The sequence below is a fragment of the Marmota marmota genome, unplaced genomic scaffold, assembly GCF_001458135.2.
Source record: "Marmota marmota marmota unplaced genomic scaffold, marMar, whole genome shotgun sequence".
Lineage (NCBI taxonomy): Eukaryota > Metazoa > Chordata > Mammalia > Rodentia > Sciuridae > Marmota > Marmota marmota.
In genome coordinates, this window is record NW_025999897.1 from 4,550,403 (window position 1) to 4,566,703 (window position 16,301).

At 42.7% G+C, this 16,301-nt stretch overlaps 1 protein-coding gene across 10 annotated transcripts in view; it reads left to right on the plus strand.

The window, feature by feature from the left end:
* Arsg (arylsulfatase G) overlaps positions 1-16,301 on the plus strand; it is a 120,369-nt gene that overhangs the window by 95,745 nt on the left and 8,323 nt on the right. For all 10 annotated transcript variants that reach the window (XM_015504854.2, XM_048798181.1, XM_048798182.1 and 7 more), the window contains 2 exons: positions 787-907; positions 5,394-5,484. In XM_015504854.2, the coding sequence (XP_015360340.1) occupies positions 787-907; positions 5,394-5,484 (212 nt within the window). The remainder of the gene's footprint in view (positions 1-786; positions 908-5,393; positions 5,485-16,301) is intronic.

The window sequence follows — 16,301 nt, forward strand, 5'->3', positions numbered from 1 at the left end:
TCGGAGGGGGATGTGCAGTGGGGTAGGGTAAAATTGCATCACGTGACTTTAAAAAAGTCCCATTAACAAAACCTACCGAAATGTTAACAGTGACTGCCTTGGGGGGGATAGACCACGTGTGAGGTGTTCTCTTTTATGCTTTTGGATGCTCTAATTTCTTAGACCATAAACACTATTTTTATAATGGGAAAAAAAAAAAGAGCTAAAATAATGGGGGTAGCATGCTTCACATACCATGACTAGAGACTAAATATTTTTGAGACAGAGACCCACTCTAGGCGAGTGGCTGAGGCCTCGTGGAGACAGGTTGAACTTAGTTCCTAGATACATTCCTGCCCCTTTCCCATGTGGGGTGCCTCTGTGAGTGAGCATAACACAAACATCCAATAAGCGCTTTCTGAGTGCCTGGTCGTCTTCTTTATACCCTACCTGTGTGTTTCATCCACACAGCTACCCACTGAGGCAGGTACTTTTACTAAAACACCCATTTTACAGAGTAGAAAACCGAGGCCAGTGCCTCAGAAGATAGACAGGTGGCAGAGCTGGGATCCAAGCCCAGGTAACAGCTGGCTGCAGAGCCTGGGTGCTGAGCCACCACACCCATCTGCCTCCTGTCGTAGCAGAAGTTGAGGTAGATCCCAAAGGAAGGGCAGGCAGGTAGAAAGGGTGGGCCACAGGGAGGCTGTCAGTGTTGGCTCTGAGCTAGTTCAGGCGGGATTTGAGCCCAGCAGGGCCAGGGAAAGAGCTGAGAGAGCTGGGATTGACCACATCTGGTTCCTTTTGCAGTGTGCTGGACATTTTCCCCACTGTGGTGGCCCTGGCGCAGGCCACTTTGCCCCAAGACCGACGCTTTGATGGATTGGATGCCTCTGAGGTGCTCCTGGGCAGGTCGCAGACGGGGCACAGGGTAAGTGGAGGGAGCATGTCCCCACGCTGGGCTCTGTAGGAGGCTGGCCTTCGGCCTGTCACCCAGCACCTGGTTGCCTCCGAGCAAACACGACCACCCTCAGAAGACAGATACAAGTGGCTGGTTCCAGAAACCTCAGATCCTTTGGGATAATCCCCACCCCATAATAAATCCTGTTTATTAATCTGAATATTTAACAATTGGCTAAGGGATGTGGATGTGAGTGCTTCTTATTCTCTATAATATTAGAATGATTTTTTTTCTGCATGCATTCATGCAGCTTAGATACCCAGCATGTTTTTGGATGAGATAATCTGATCATGGGCGATCACTTGTTTATTGTGGGGTTCCCCAACTGGGAGGGAAGCTTTCCAAGGGCAAGGGTCCCGGCTGTTGGGTTCACCTCTAAATTCTCAGCACACCTACCACACCTGCATCCAGCCAGCATCCAGTCAATGCAAACTGGGTGAACAACTGAATAAAGACCTCTTGGACAGCAGGGACAGCAGTGCCCCTGACATTCCCCTGGCTCCGGGAGGGCTCAGCACACATTCTGCAGCCTGATCTTGACCAAGCAGCCTTAACCCAGCAGCCCCCCGAAATGGCTTCGGGCTTCGACTTCCCGGCATTACTTCCTCAGTGTCCCCTGTTTGGAAGCCCTTCATGGCAGCAGCAGCCAGGAAATGTCAGTCCTGATGGCCTTTCCCTGTCATTTCCATGTGTTTGCCATTCGCCAAAGGAAGAGGAAGTGGGAGGAGGGAAGGCGTGTAGAGGAGCTTGGAGGCCCCTGCATAAGGCCCGGCAAGCACCTGGCTCTCTGTTGGGGACTCACACTTCAAACGGTCTATTTATGTCTTCGAGGGTCACATGGAAGTGACTCAGATGTGCTCAAGTGCACCACTGGCTGGTGCTTATTTTATTTATTTTATTTTATTTTTGGAACTGGGGATTGAACTCACGGGCACTTGACCACTGAGCCACATCCCAGCCTTATTTTGTTTTTAGAGACAGGGTCTCACTGAGTTGCTTAGTGCCTCACTTTTGCTGAGGCTGGCTTTGAACTTGCCATCCTCCTGTCTCAGCCTCCTGAGCCCCTGGGATTACAGGCGTGTGCCACCGCACCTGGCTGGCTGGTGCTTATTGAAGCAGCCCTTCCCTCCCAGCGTCCCCTGGCCACGCAGAACACTGGCCCTCAGTGGCTCAATAGGCCACTGATGCTTCTTTGCACATTAATTCAGTTCTTAGTTGTCAGATTAGGCTGGAAAGGGCCTCTGAAGATGCCTGGCATGCCACAGGATTGTTGCAGAGCTGCGCACCCCTTCAGGTCTCTAATCAGAGGCCGAAGCAGGAAGATGGTTTCCGCTTTGAGGCTGGAAGTTAGCACGGTGTGACCCTGGGGGGTTATCCAGGACGTCAGCGGAGAGGTGCTGCTCAGTGTTTATTGCCATGGCTACTAACAGGATAATTGGGGTCACCAGGAAGTGCTTCAAGGACTGTGGTCTCCTTGACGTTGTTGGTCGGCCTGTGGATGCCAGCTCCTGCCGCACTCACTTCCGTTCCCAGACAGGGGAGCGCGCGCTCTCTTCCTCTGCTCGCAGCTTTGCGCAGACTCACTAGGGGCCCCAGACCAGCCAGTGCGCACAGGTTAGGCCCAGGAACCAGGTGGGAGAAGCCGATGCAAGTCCCAACATCATCATGGGGACCTGTGTTGTGCGCCAGCGCAGCTGGAGTAGGGGTCAGTTTGCTCCCAACCAAGCGCAGAGGTCTCAAAAGACACAGCCAGCGAGCTTCTGCCTGCAGGAAGCGCTGAGGTGTCTTCAAGGGTAAAAGCGCGTGGGTGCTGGCACCTGGGGGCCACGCCCAACTTCCCAGGCAGCCGACCTGTGATGTTAGTGGAGACACTTGAGATAAGACTGTTTGGAGTCTGAGGGTACCGTGTGTCGTTTCTGGTCCAGAATTTAGGCTTGGTCTTCTCTGGTCAGCTTCTCTCTTGAACTGAAATAATAGGATTAAAGAGACTAAATGGTCTTGAACTTGGAATGGCTTTAGGGAATACCAGCAAGTAAAAATATGAGTGTGTTTTTGAAAAATATGGATATCATGACACATGACACCCCCACACATTCATCTGTGTATATCATTCATATGTATTTCTTAACATAGTCTGTGTCCACCCACAGATATGTCCTCCTCAGCTTATAAGAGTTCCAGTATGGGTTGGTTTAGAAAACCATTCTGGTTTCTAGAAGCTCAAAGTACCCTCTGGACAGTCAGCTCAAAACAATATACAGGTGCTTATCAGCAGATAGGTTCTTCCCTCTATCGTAAATCAAGTAACCCAGGGTTAAAGAAATAAGCCACCTGGAGTCACCTCCCCTAGGGCCACCTCCCCAGGCCATGGGTTTCGAGGTGTGATGCACGTAGCGTTCATACCTACTTCATCCCCCTCCTGGGACATCATGTCTGTGATGGTCAAAACCCACAGCAGCTGACACTCGCTACATATTCGCCACGGTCAGCCTCTCACTTCAGAGACAGAAGCTGGTAGGTAGTCTCCCCAACACCAATCACTTCTCTTAGGGAGGCCCCTAGTGGTGAAAGAGGTCATCTAGAGTGACAGGCTAAATGACCCACGGCCTCCTCCATCCACCCTTTGGGAGACTGTGGGCTGTGCGCTAAAGGAGTCCACCTTCTAGTGATACTGTTTAGGGTTGGCTCCCAGGACCTATCATAAGGGGAATCCTGCATGGCTGGGAAAACAAGAAGCCAGGTGCCTGTAATACCAGCCTCTCGGGAGGCCCCGGGAGGAAGGATCACTTGAAGCCAAGAGTTCAAGGCCAGCCCGGCTACATAGGGAGATCCTGTCTCAAACAAACAAACCCGAAACAACAAAAACAAGCCAGTCCACCAAGAAGGCCACGGCAGGCTTGTGAAGATAAGATCATTTTTGAAATTCACCCAGGCCTCTGGAGAGGAAATATCTCAACTGATTCCTACTTAAACTTGCCAACCTTCTTCCTATGCTGGGGTGCATGAGAAAGCCATAACACGTCTGCTCAACAGAAAAACGTGCATGCGAGTTCCTCTGCATCCATCCACATTTCCAAAAAATGACCCATCCCACAGTTCTGCTTCCTCTTGGATTCTGGAAGTTACTTCTGGTCGGGCCCCAAACATATTCAGAATATGGCAGCCCACCCTCATGGGTTTCTGTTACCCAAACGGTATTGACGGTTTGAAGTGGCCAACCTTGACTCCCCTTTTCTGGAGATCTGAACACAACATAGATTGGTTGACAGTAGATGGTCCAGCTCTCACCTTTGTGCATCCCAGGGACACACAGCAGAGTTCCACCGAGTGGAGTAGCTTTCGATGAGGGATGGAGGAAGTGAGGGTTTCAGTTAGGACGTCTTTTCCTGTTTGGAAGGAGCCTGCTGTCATCACATACAATCGGGGTGTTTGCAGGGGTTGACAGCACAGATCATGAGAGCAGCAGGTGGGGGTCCCTGCCCTGAGCAGCATCCTCTCGGGGCTTGGGAACTTGTGGGACAGATGTTGACGGCTCCAACAGATGTTTCTCATTTTTTTTTTTTGGAGCCCCATGGAAACTCTGAATCACGTAAGCGTCTTTCCAGCAACATATACAGTCATGATTCATACCAGGGCAGTCTCATGCTTCCAGCCCAAACCCACCAACCTACAAAGAATTCTGGCCTTTTATTTCCTACCAAATGCTTCCCTGGAGAACTCTGAATTAGGTGTTTCCGTTCTTTAGGGTAATTCTTGCATTTATGACTCGATGAGGAAAGATTTCCTCTGTCTCAGTACAGTAGGATTGAGTCACAATCCTAGGCTGTGGCCTGGGGGGTGTAGCCCCGTGGTAGGGCACTAGCCTTGCGTGTGTGAGGCCCTGGGTTTGATCCCAGCACTAAAAACAAACAAACAAAAAATACACAGGTCCAGAGACTAGACTGTGCCTAGTGCTGGGGGAATTAAGGCTTTCTTTCTCTTGTACTGTCCTTGCTCAAGGGTCTGGTGGAAAAATGACTTGAAGCTGAAGGAGTCTTTTTTTCAAAAAGATCTGAGGGTCACCTGCATCAGAGGCGCTGGGGATGTTAGTGAATCAGGCAAGTCAGCAGGCTCCTTTCTGTACCTGAGGGATGGGGCACAGGCAGGACTGGCGGGCATCCCCACCCTTAGGAGGACCCTGAGCTTGGTTTAAAGCTCTGCCCTGGTTGTCTTGAAATTTTCAATTTGTGAACAAAGCATCCCTGATTCTCACTTTGCCCTGGACCCTGCAAATTACAGAGCAAGTTTCACTAGATGGTCGAGAGGCCTCCCGCTTCTCTTTAACAACTAGCAAAATAACACTTCCGTGCATCTCCTGGCTGGCTACAGGCCCGTGTCTGTCAGTGGGTGTGGGGTGGGGTCCTGTGGACCAGGAGAGCAGTGCTGCACAGGGAGTAAGCCCTGCTGTCTTTTCCAGGTGCTGTTCCACCCCAACAGCGGTGCAGCTGGAGAGTACGGAGCCCTGCAGACTGTCCGCCTGGAGAGGTACAAAGCCTTCTATATCACCGGTGAGTGGGGGCCGCCCAGCCCTGCCTCCTGCAGGCAGGAGCACCTGGGTGGGGGCTCTTGGGTTCTTACTGGGGCTTCCAGGAGTTACTGTGAGCTATCCTCCTCCGAGGAGGTCAAAACACCTCTGATGGTGCCAGCCCCACGCCCAGGCCTGGCGGAAGGACCCAGCACGGCCCTCGAGACACCAGTACACCAACAAGGTCTTCCTGATGGTTGCCTGAACTTCCAGCCGACTCCTAGCTCTCAGCACTTCTGGTCTGTTCCTTCTCATGTGAGGGAATGTTCCATTGTGACGCTTTCTTTTTTCTTTTCTGGTTTGAGGCGTTGAACCCATGGGTGCTGTACCACTGAACCACATTGCCAGTTCTTTTTCTTTTTCTTTTTCTTTTTTGGTACTGGGGAGTGAATCCAAGGGCACTGTATCCTTGAGCCACATCTCCAACCCTTTTTATTTTATTTTATTTTTTATTTTGAGACAGGGTCTCACTAAGTTGTGGAGGCTGGCCTTGAACTTGTGACCCTCCTCTCTCAGCCTCCTGTTAGCTGGGATTACAGGCGTGGCCACTTCGCGCCGCCTGGCTTCCATTGTTGTACTTTAAATGCCAGTTTGGCTGGACGTGAAATGGAAACCTAGAGATATTTTAAAGTGTAATTTACTTGACAATAAACTGTTTCAGAAAATAGATTTTAGAGGTTTATTTAGCAGACAGAAGTCTCTTTTCTTCTTGGTTCACTCCATTGCTCCTTGGATTCCTCTATGGCCCTTAAATGTATAGTTTAGAAATGTCATTCTTGAACGTTTCTCAGAATCTTCCAGTGACTTTTTTCTGCCAGCTGAAATCAGACTCCCTGTCCTGGACCCGGGGCTTCCGGTCCCAGCTCTCCAAGAGCAAGATCCTTTGTCCTTGGCTTCCATGTTAAAATCCCTCTCGGCAACGAAGGTTCCAAACAAAATGCCTCCTTGGTTGTAAAACTCTCTCTTAACTTTCCAGGTGGGCAGGATTTGGAAAAGTCGTGTATCTGTCACATTGTCACCTATGATGTCATTTTTGCATTGGCTCTATTTCCTTGACTGGCTTTAAGCTCTCTCAACACAGAACTCAGGGCTGGTGGTGTATGTAGCTCATACGTGTCTGGCTTGCCCTGGGTTCCATGCCCGGCAGCACTAGAAGCCATCTGAACCCAGAATTCTTTAGGCTCTTTTATTTTTATTGGCCTGAAGTGCTTAACCCACGGTCTTGTACAGTAAGACAATGAAGATGAGCTGAGAGCGGTGGCACAGACCTATAATCTCAGCAACCCAGGAGGCTGAGACCGGAGGATGGTGCGTTCAAAGCCAGCCTCAGCAATGGCAAGGCGCCAAGCAACTCAGTGAGACCCTGTCTCTAAATAAAATACAAAATAGGGCTGGGTTGTGGCTCAGTGGTTGAGTGCCCCTGAGTTCAATCCCTGGTACCAAAAAAAAAAAANCCAAAAAAAAAAAAAAAAAAAAGATGAAAGAGCCCAGAGATTTCTAACATGTAAATGTGGGAATCCTAACATGTTTTAAAAATTAAAAAGCCAAAAATCTGGGATAAGATGCAGATTCCAGTTTGATGTAGTTATTTAATGTTGGAGATTTTCAAAGAAATAAAACCAAAAATTATTTTCTCTGGGTGTAGATCAGTGATCCCAGAGAAAATGTGGCGTGAAAAAACACAACTTTTTTTTAAATTTATAACTCAAGGGATATTAAAAATGTCACAAGAATCTTTGATTCTCTAAAACCCAAAACAAAACAGTCAGATATTTGCTGTGGTTTCAGATGAAAGTTCCTAGATGAAAATCCTTATATTACATGATCTAAGAGGTATGGGACTCCAGGCCGAGTTAATTTCAGAATAACCCTGCCAGAAGAGCCCTTGGCACCACGATAGTGGAATCATAAATGTCACTATGAAGTAATAGCCTGTTTAAAGAGATCACAATCAGACAGGAATTCCAATCCCCAGGGAAGGTCTTTTCCTCTGAGGAGCCACCAGACACCCAGGGTAATCTGGGTGGGGACACTTGGACACCACATATTTGATAAGAATTGGGAACAGGGTGAGACACAAATGTGTTTGAATTCTTCCTTAAGCCCCTCCCCCACTGTGAAAAATTTGCATCCTAATTACTTAAAACTGCTTTTGGATAAGCTAGATAAATTGACATCTGCTACATTAGATTAGAGAACAATGTGTTCTTGTGTCATGAGGATGCTGATGTTGTGGTCATGAACTAGGAGTGGCCTCTGTTTTGGTGTGTGTGACCTACAGTTAAGGTACCTCATCCCACCCCACCCCACCCCGCCCTGCCCCTTCCCATTAAAGTAATTAAGGCAAATTTCACATAGTGAATGGCATAGATCTAAAACGTGCAATTTGGTGAGTTCTCCAGTGTCTGTGCCTGCACAGGTACCCCAGTGCCATGAGTTACATTGACCGTCTTCAGATGCTGAGCCAACTTGGTATTACCGGACAAACCCACTTAGTCATGATGTTGTATTATCCTTTTTATATTTTTCTGGATCAGATTTGCTAAGATTTTGTTTTTAATTTTCCCTTCTTATCATGTCTGTGCCAAGGTTCGGGATTGGGTTTTTCTGATCTCATAAAAAGAGTTTAAAAGTGTTCCCTTCTCTTCTGTTTTCTGAGAGGGTTTGTGCAAGATTGAATTCACCCATGAAACTTTGCCAGCTCCAAGATTTTGCCCTATATTTTCTCCTAAGAGATTTTGTCATTTTAGGCATTACATTTATATTTTTGATCTGAGTTAGCTTTTGTTTGTGGGTGTTAGGGAAATGCCCAATTTTCATTGTGTTACATGTTGATATCCAATTTTCCTCATACCATTTGTCAAAAAAGACCATTCTTTCCCCCATTGAATGGTCTTGTCACCCTCGTTGAATATTATTTATTTAATAATCAACATATTTGTAAGGGTTTTTTCTAGGCTCTCTCTTCCATTAGTTTATAGGTCTGTCTTTAAATGTCACTACCATACTGTTTTTTAAAATTTTTTTATATAGTTGTAGATGGACAGCATGCCTTTATTTTACTTATAAATTTTTAATGTGGAGCTGAGGAACAAACCCAGTGCCTCACACATGCTAAGCAAGTGCCCTGCCACTGAGCCCCAGCCCCAGCCCTACCATACTGTTTTGATTACTGTAATTTTGTAGTTAGGTATGGAAATCAGGAAATGTAAGGCTTTCAGCTTTATTCTTCCTTTTCAACACTGTTTAGGCTATTCTGGGTCCCTTGAGGTTCCATGAGGATTTTATAATGGGCTTTTATATTTCTGAAAAAAAAAAATCATTGGGATCTTGGTAAGGGTTGCATTAAATATGTATGTCACTTTGAGTGGTATTGACATTTTAATATTTTTAAGTCATTCATAAATATAGTATGTTTTTATTTATGTATTATTTAATTTCATTCAGCAATGTTTTGTACTTTTCATCGTATAAGTATTTGCTTTTTTGGTTAATTCCTGCTTTATTCTTTTTTTTTGAAATGGAACTGTTTTTATACTATCCTTTTCAGATTGTTCATTGTTAACATCTATAAATATAACGGATTTTGTGAGTGTGTGTGTGTGTGTGTGAGACAGAGAGAGAGACTTGTAGGGTTTTCTATATACAATATCATATATGAAAGAGATTATTGTACTTCTTCCTTTCCAATTTTGATTTAAATTTTTTTTCTTGTCTAATTGCTCTGGCTGGAACTTGCAATACTATGTGAAATAGATGTGGCAAAATTGGGTATCTTTGCCTTGTTTTAGAGGCAGCACGTGTAGGAAAAAAAACTTAGGTAAATCAACATTTGAGTCTCTCTGACCCAGGTGATTTATTTAACTTTTCTGGTATCTTAGTTTCCCATATTTAAAATATGGTCAGTAATGTGGGTTTTTTTCTGTTTTTTTATTATTATGAAAGGGTATTAAATTTAGTCAGAAGTTTTATGTACATTAATTGATATGATCGTGAGTTTCCCCCCTTTGTTCTATTAATGTGACATATTGCATTGACTAACTTCCATCTGTTGAACCATCCTTGCATTCCAGGAATACATCTCAATTGGTCTTTTAACATACTGCTTAATTTGAGTTGCTAGAATTTTGTGGAGGATTTGTGTCAATGTTCATAAGAGATTCCTGTCTGTGGTTTTCTTGAAGTGTTTTTCTGGTTTTGGTTCAAGGTAAATACTGCCCTCATAGAATGAGTTAGGAAGTATTCCTTCCTCTTCAATATTTTTGGAAAAGCTTGAAAAAAAGATCAATATTAGTTTTTCTTTAAAATGTTTAGCAGAGTTCACTAGTGAAGTCATCAGGTCTAGGGATTTTCTTTCTTAATGGATTTCTTTTTTGCTTTGGTTTTGGTGATAGGGATTAAACCCAAGTCTTCATGAATGCTAAATAAACACTGAAACTCTGCTACACCCAAGCTTGTCTGTAGATTTTTGATTACTGATTTAGTCATCTCCTAATAGTTATAGGTTCATGCAGATTTCATATTTTTCTTTATGATTTAGTCTCGGGAGGTTTTATGTTTCTAGTAATTTGAATATTTTATCTAGGTTATCCAGTTTGAGGACATTTAATTCTTCATAACATGCTCTTATACTTATTTTTATTTCTTTTGGATCATGAGCAATATTCAGCTGTCATTTCTGATTTTAGTAATTTGGATCTTCTATTTTTATTACTCTACCTAACTAAAAGTTGTTAATTTTATCACTTTTTTCAAAGGACCAACTTTTGGATTCACTGATTTTTTCTTCATTTTTTGAGAGGATGATGTACTAGGGGTTGAACCCAAGGGTGCTTAATCACGGAGAAACATCCTCAGCCCTTTTTTTAAATTTTTATTTGGGACAGGGTCTCACTAAGTTACTTAGGCTTTGCTGAGTTGCTGAGACTGACCTCAAACTTGTGAACCTCCAGCCTCAGCCTCCCAAGTCCCTGGGATTATAGGCATGCATCACTACATCTGGTTATTGTTTTTATATTCTTTATTTTATTTATCTCTGGCCTACTCTTTATTATTTTCTTTCCTTCTGCTTTCTCTAATTTGTCTTCTTTTTTTCTAGTTCTTTAAGGTGTAAAGTTAGGTTGTTGCTTTACAATGTTTCTTGATTTTTATTTTGTTTCATTTTATTTGAGATGGGGTTTCCTTATGTTGTCCCTATGTGTTCCAGGCTGGTCTTAAACTTCTGGGCTTAATCTTGCTAAGTTGTTTAGGGCCTTTCATTTGTTGAAAAAGGTCTAACTTAGCCAGGCACTGTGATGTGTGCCTGTAATCCCAATGTCTCAGGAGGCTGAGGCAGGAGATGTAAGTTTGAGGCCAGCCTCAGAAAACTAGCAAGGCCCTAAACAACTTAGCAAGACTCTGTCTCAAAATAAAAAATAGAAAGGACTGGGGATATTTCTCGGTGTTTAAGCATCCCTTGGTTTAATCCTTATTACCAAGAAAAACAAACAAACTTCAATCCATTGAATTGCCTTGGTTCCTTGTCTAAGATCAGTTAACTGCATCTATGTGGATCTATTTTAGGGCTCTGTTCTGGTCCATTGATCTATTTTTATTTTCTTTCACCAATACCACAGTCATGATTATTGTAACTTTCCAGTAAACTTTGAAGTCAGGTAGCCCTCTGACATTTTTATTCTCCTTCAATATCTTATTAGCTATTCTGAATCTTTTGTCTCTCCAGGTGACCTCCAGAATCAATTTGTCAGTATTCACAAAACAAATTGCCAAGATTTCTATTGGGATAGCACTGAATACGTGGAGCAAGTGGTGGGGAAACTGTCCTCTTGACCATCCCGAGTCTTCTTGTCCATGAATGTAGATTCCCTTTGTTAACTTGATTTCTCTCATTAGAGCTTTATGGTTTCCCTCAAGTAGTTAGTATAGATATTTTGTTAGATTTATACCTAAGTATTTTATTTTTGGAGGGTACTACTATAAATGGTATTGCTTTTAATGTCGCATTCTACCTCTTCGTTGCCTACATGTACGAAAGAGACCAACTCTTGGGTATTAACCTTGTATCCTGTAACCCTGATGTAATCTCTTCTTAGATCTGGGATTTCAGAGGGTTGATTCTTTCTGATTTTATGCATAGACAATTACCTTATCTGTGGATAGACAGTTTCATTTCTTCCTTCCCAATAGCATGCCTTTTATTTCCTTTCTTAATACATCAAACAAGACTTCTAGTATAATGTGGATCAAGGAGCAATAAGAAGCAATATCTTCATCTACTCCTGCTCTTAGCAATAAAGCCTCTAGTTTTTGACTGTGAAGTATGTCAGCTGTAGGGTTTTTGTATATGATTTTTTATCAAGTTGTTTGCTGAGTTTTTAAAAAAATAAAGAGTGAGTATTGGATCTTGTCAAATGGTTTTTCCGCATCTGTTGGTTTGATCATGTCATTATTCATTAGCCTTTGAGGTGATGGATTCAAGGAATTGATTTTTAATGTTGAACCAGCTGTGCAGACGTGGGATAAATCCCACTTGGTCATGGTGTGTACTTAAAAAAAATACATTGAGGGCTGGGGTTGTGGCTCAGTGGGAGAGCGCTTGCCTCGCATGTATGAGGCTCTGGGTTCGATCCTCAGCACCACATAAAAAATATGTAAATAAAAATAAAAATATTTTAAAAAATACATTGATAGGTTCAATTGCTAATATTTTGCTAAAGATTTTTTCCATCTATGTACATAAGAGGCATTGGTCTGTAGTTTTCTTTTGTAATACTTTTGTGTGGATTTGGTGTTAGGTTCATGCTGGTCTTATACAATGGGATAGGACTATATCTGTCCTCTGTGTCTATCTTCTGGAAGATACTGTAGAAAATTGGTGTCATTTCTTCCTTAAATGTTGGGTAGAATTCATCCCATAGCTTGGATCTGGAGTGTCCTCCCAAGGCTCAGTATTGAAGGCTTGGTCCCCAATGGTGGTGCTATTGTGAGGTGGTGTCCAGTAGGCCACTGGGGCATGCCTGGGAAGGGTAGGTCTTGTCCCCAGCCCTTTCCTGCCACCATGAGATGAGCAGCTTTGCTGGGCTGTGCCCTTCCGCCATCATGTTCTACCTCATCTTAGGCCAATGGAGCCGGCAGACAGTGGACGGCAGCCTTTGAAACCATGAGCCACAATCAATCTTTTATTCTTTCCTTTAAGTTGTTTTACTTAAGAATTTTGTCACAGCAGTGAACCTGACTACCACGTCACTTATGCCTGGTATTTTCTGTCCTGGAAGTTTATTATTATTTCAATTTCTTTCACAGATACAGGCCTCTCCAGATTGTCTGTTTCTTTGTGTTGTGGCAGTTGTCTTTCAAGGACTTGGTCTGTTTTTGTCAAGGTTATCATACTTATGTGCACAGGTTTTTTCATAATATTTCTTTATTGTCCCTTCAATGTCTGTGGGACATTAGTACCAATGTCATCTTTTTTATTTCTGATATTAATGGTTTGGGTCTTTTTTTCTTAACCTGGCTAGAAGGTTATCAAAACAAAACAAGGTTAATAAAAGAAATTAATCTCTTAATAAAACCAGTTCTTTGTTTTATTGATTTTCTTTATTTATTTCTTGTTTTCAGTTTCATTGATTCCTGGTCAAAATTTTATTGTTTCTTTTCTTCTGCTTACGTTGGAATTAATTTCCTCTGCTACGTCTAGTTTCCTAATAAGGAAGTTAAGTTATTATCTTTAGGTCTTTTTTTCTTTTCTCATGTATGCATTTGAGACTATAAGTTGCCCTATTAGCACGTCTTTCATCCCATACCACCAATTTTGATGTTTTATTTTCATTTTTCACTTAGTTACAGATATTTTAAAATTTCTCATGAGGCTTGTCCTTTGACTCAAGTGTTATTTAGAAGTGTGTTGTTTAATCTTCAAATATTTGGGGATTTTAAATCTTCCAATTATTGATTTCCAATTCTGTTTCATTTTGGTCTGAAGGTAGACATTGTATGATTTTTATTCTTTCATATTGTTCAGGTGTGTGTTATGGCCCAGAATATAATTTACATTGGCACATTAGTTAGCTTTCCGTTACAGTAACAAAATGCCTGAGATAATAAAAAGAGAAAAGATTTATTTTGACCCAGTTTCAGGTTTCACTCCATGATTGATTGGCCCTGTCACTTTGGGCCTGTGGCAAGGCAGCACATCATTGCAGGAGTGTGTGGCTGCTCACTTTGTGGTGGCCAGGAAGCAAAAAGAGAGGGAAGGGACAAGACAGAGGCATCCCCAAGTCCCCTTAAAGGGCATGGCCCCTATGACCTCAAACCTCCCGGTGGGCACCAGTGCCGATGGCACTATGGGCTGGGGACTAAGGGTCTAACATATGTGTCTTTGGAGGACGTTTAAGAGCCATCCTATTGCACTTGGTGTTTCATATGCGCTTGAGAATAACGTGTGATCTCTTGTTGTTGAACTGATTTATGGATTTCGTTATATCCAGTGGGTTGATGGTGTGGTTGAACTCAGCTGATGTATTGGCTGATTTTCTGGCTGCTAGATCTGCCGTTTCTGATGGAGGGATATTGAAGTCTCCTGCTATAACATTGGGCCCATCTATTTTTCCTTTGTGGTTTTATCAGTTTCTGCCTCACGGATTTCGATGCTCTGCACAGTAAGGGTTGTTCTGTCTTCTTGGGGAACTGACTCTTTATCATTATGTGATGCTCCTCTTCATCCCTGACAACTCACCTCACTCGGAACTCTTCTGAATCAACATAGCTATTCTTGCTTTCTTTTGATAAGTGTTAGCATGGTACATCTTCCCACAGCCATTAACTATTCATCCATGTGTCTTTCTATTCAAAGCAGGTTTCCCATAGACAGCATGCATTTGAGTTTATATATATATATATATTTTAATATTTATTTTTTAGTTGTAGTTGGACACAATACCTTTATGGTATTTATTTATTTATTTATTTATTTATGTATGTGCTGCTGAGGATCGAACCCAGGGCCCTGCATGTGCTAGGCAAGCACTCCACCGCTGAGCCACAATCCCAGCCCCTTGGGTTTATATTTTGATCCATTCTGACAACCTTTGCCTTTTAATTGATGCATTAAGATCATCAATGTTTAGGCGATTTTTAAAACTTTTTTATTTATTTATTTTTATTTGTTCTAATCAGTTATAGATGACAGCTGAATGCTCTTTGATTCATTGTACACAAATGGAGCACAAGTTTTCACTTCTCTGGTTGTACACAAAGTAGGGTCACACCATTCATGCAATCATACATGTACCTAGGGTACTGATGTCCCTCTCATTCCACCATCTTACCTAGCCCCATACCCCATCCCTTCCTCTACATTCCCTTTATCCAATCCAAAGTTCTTCCACTTGTCCCATGTCCCCCCATTATGTAACAAATACAGAAGTTTTAATAAACTGTGTCAAAAATCACCTTACCTGGGGCTGGGGATATAGCTCCGTTGGTAGAGTGCTTGCCTTGCATGCACAAGGCCTTGGGTTCAATCCCCAGCACTTCCAACAAAACAACAACAACAACAAAAACCACCCAAAACCAAAAACTGACCTTTGTAGGTAAGGTTCTTTTTGCCTATTCTTATATTCCACTCCATTTCTGCCTTTTGTGGTTGTAACAGTATTTTTAATGATTCCATCTGCTTTCCTTTCTCACTATGGCAGTCATACTTTTAAAAAAGTCTTTCTTAATGGTTACCGTAAAGTTTGTAATATACAGTTGTAACTAGTTCAAGTCCACTTTCAAACAACATCACACCACTTCAAAGGTAATGCAAGTCCCATATAATAAAAAAATCCCAGTTCCTTCCCCCCTTCCCTGTAGCAACGCTGTCCTTCATTTCATTTAAGCATAAGCAAATGTGCATCCTAAGCAAACGTGAGCAAATACATGGTTGATCTTACAACTTTGAAGAAACATCAAGAAGGAAAACGGAAGTTTTTAATTTTACCTTCACTTACTGCTACTCCAGTGCTGCGAGTTATGTAGATACGAGTTTCTGACTTACATAATTTTCTGTCATTCTTTTTTTTTTTTTAATTTTTTATTGTTGGCTGTTCAAAACATTACATAGTTCTTGATATATCATATTTCACACTTTGATTCAAGTGGGTTATGAGCTCCCATTTTTACCCCATATACAGATTGCAGAATCACATCAGTTACGCATCCATTGATTTACATATTGCCATACTAGTGTCTGTTGTGTTCTGTTGCCTTTCCTATCCTCTACTATCCCCCCTCCCCTCCCCTCCCCTCTTCTCTCTCTGCCCCCTCTACTGACATTCATTTGTCCCCCTTGTATTATTTTTCCCTTTCCCCTCACTTCCTCTTGTATGTACTTTTGTATAACTCTGAGGGTCTCCTTCCATTTCCATGCAATTTCCCTTCTCTCTCCCCTTCCCTCCCACCTCTCATCCCTGTTTAATGTTAATCTTCTTCTCATGCTCTTCGACCCTACTCTGTTCTTAGTTACTCTCCTTATATCAAAGAAGACATTTTGCATTTGTTTTTTAGGGATTGGCTAGCTTCACTTAGCATAATCTGCTCTAATGCCATCCATTTCCCTGTAAATTCTATGATTTTGTCATTTTTTAATGCAGAGTAATACTCCATTGTGTATAAATGCCACATTTTTTTTATCCATTCATCTATTGAAGGGCATCTAGGTTGGTTCCACAGTCTTGCTATTGTGAATTGTGCTGCTATGAACATCGATGTAGCAGTGTCCCTGTAGCATGCTCTTTTTAGGTCTTTAGGGAATAGACC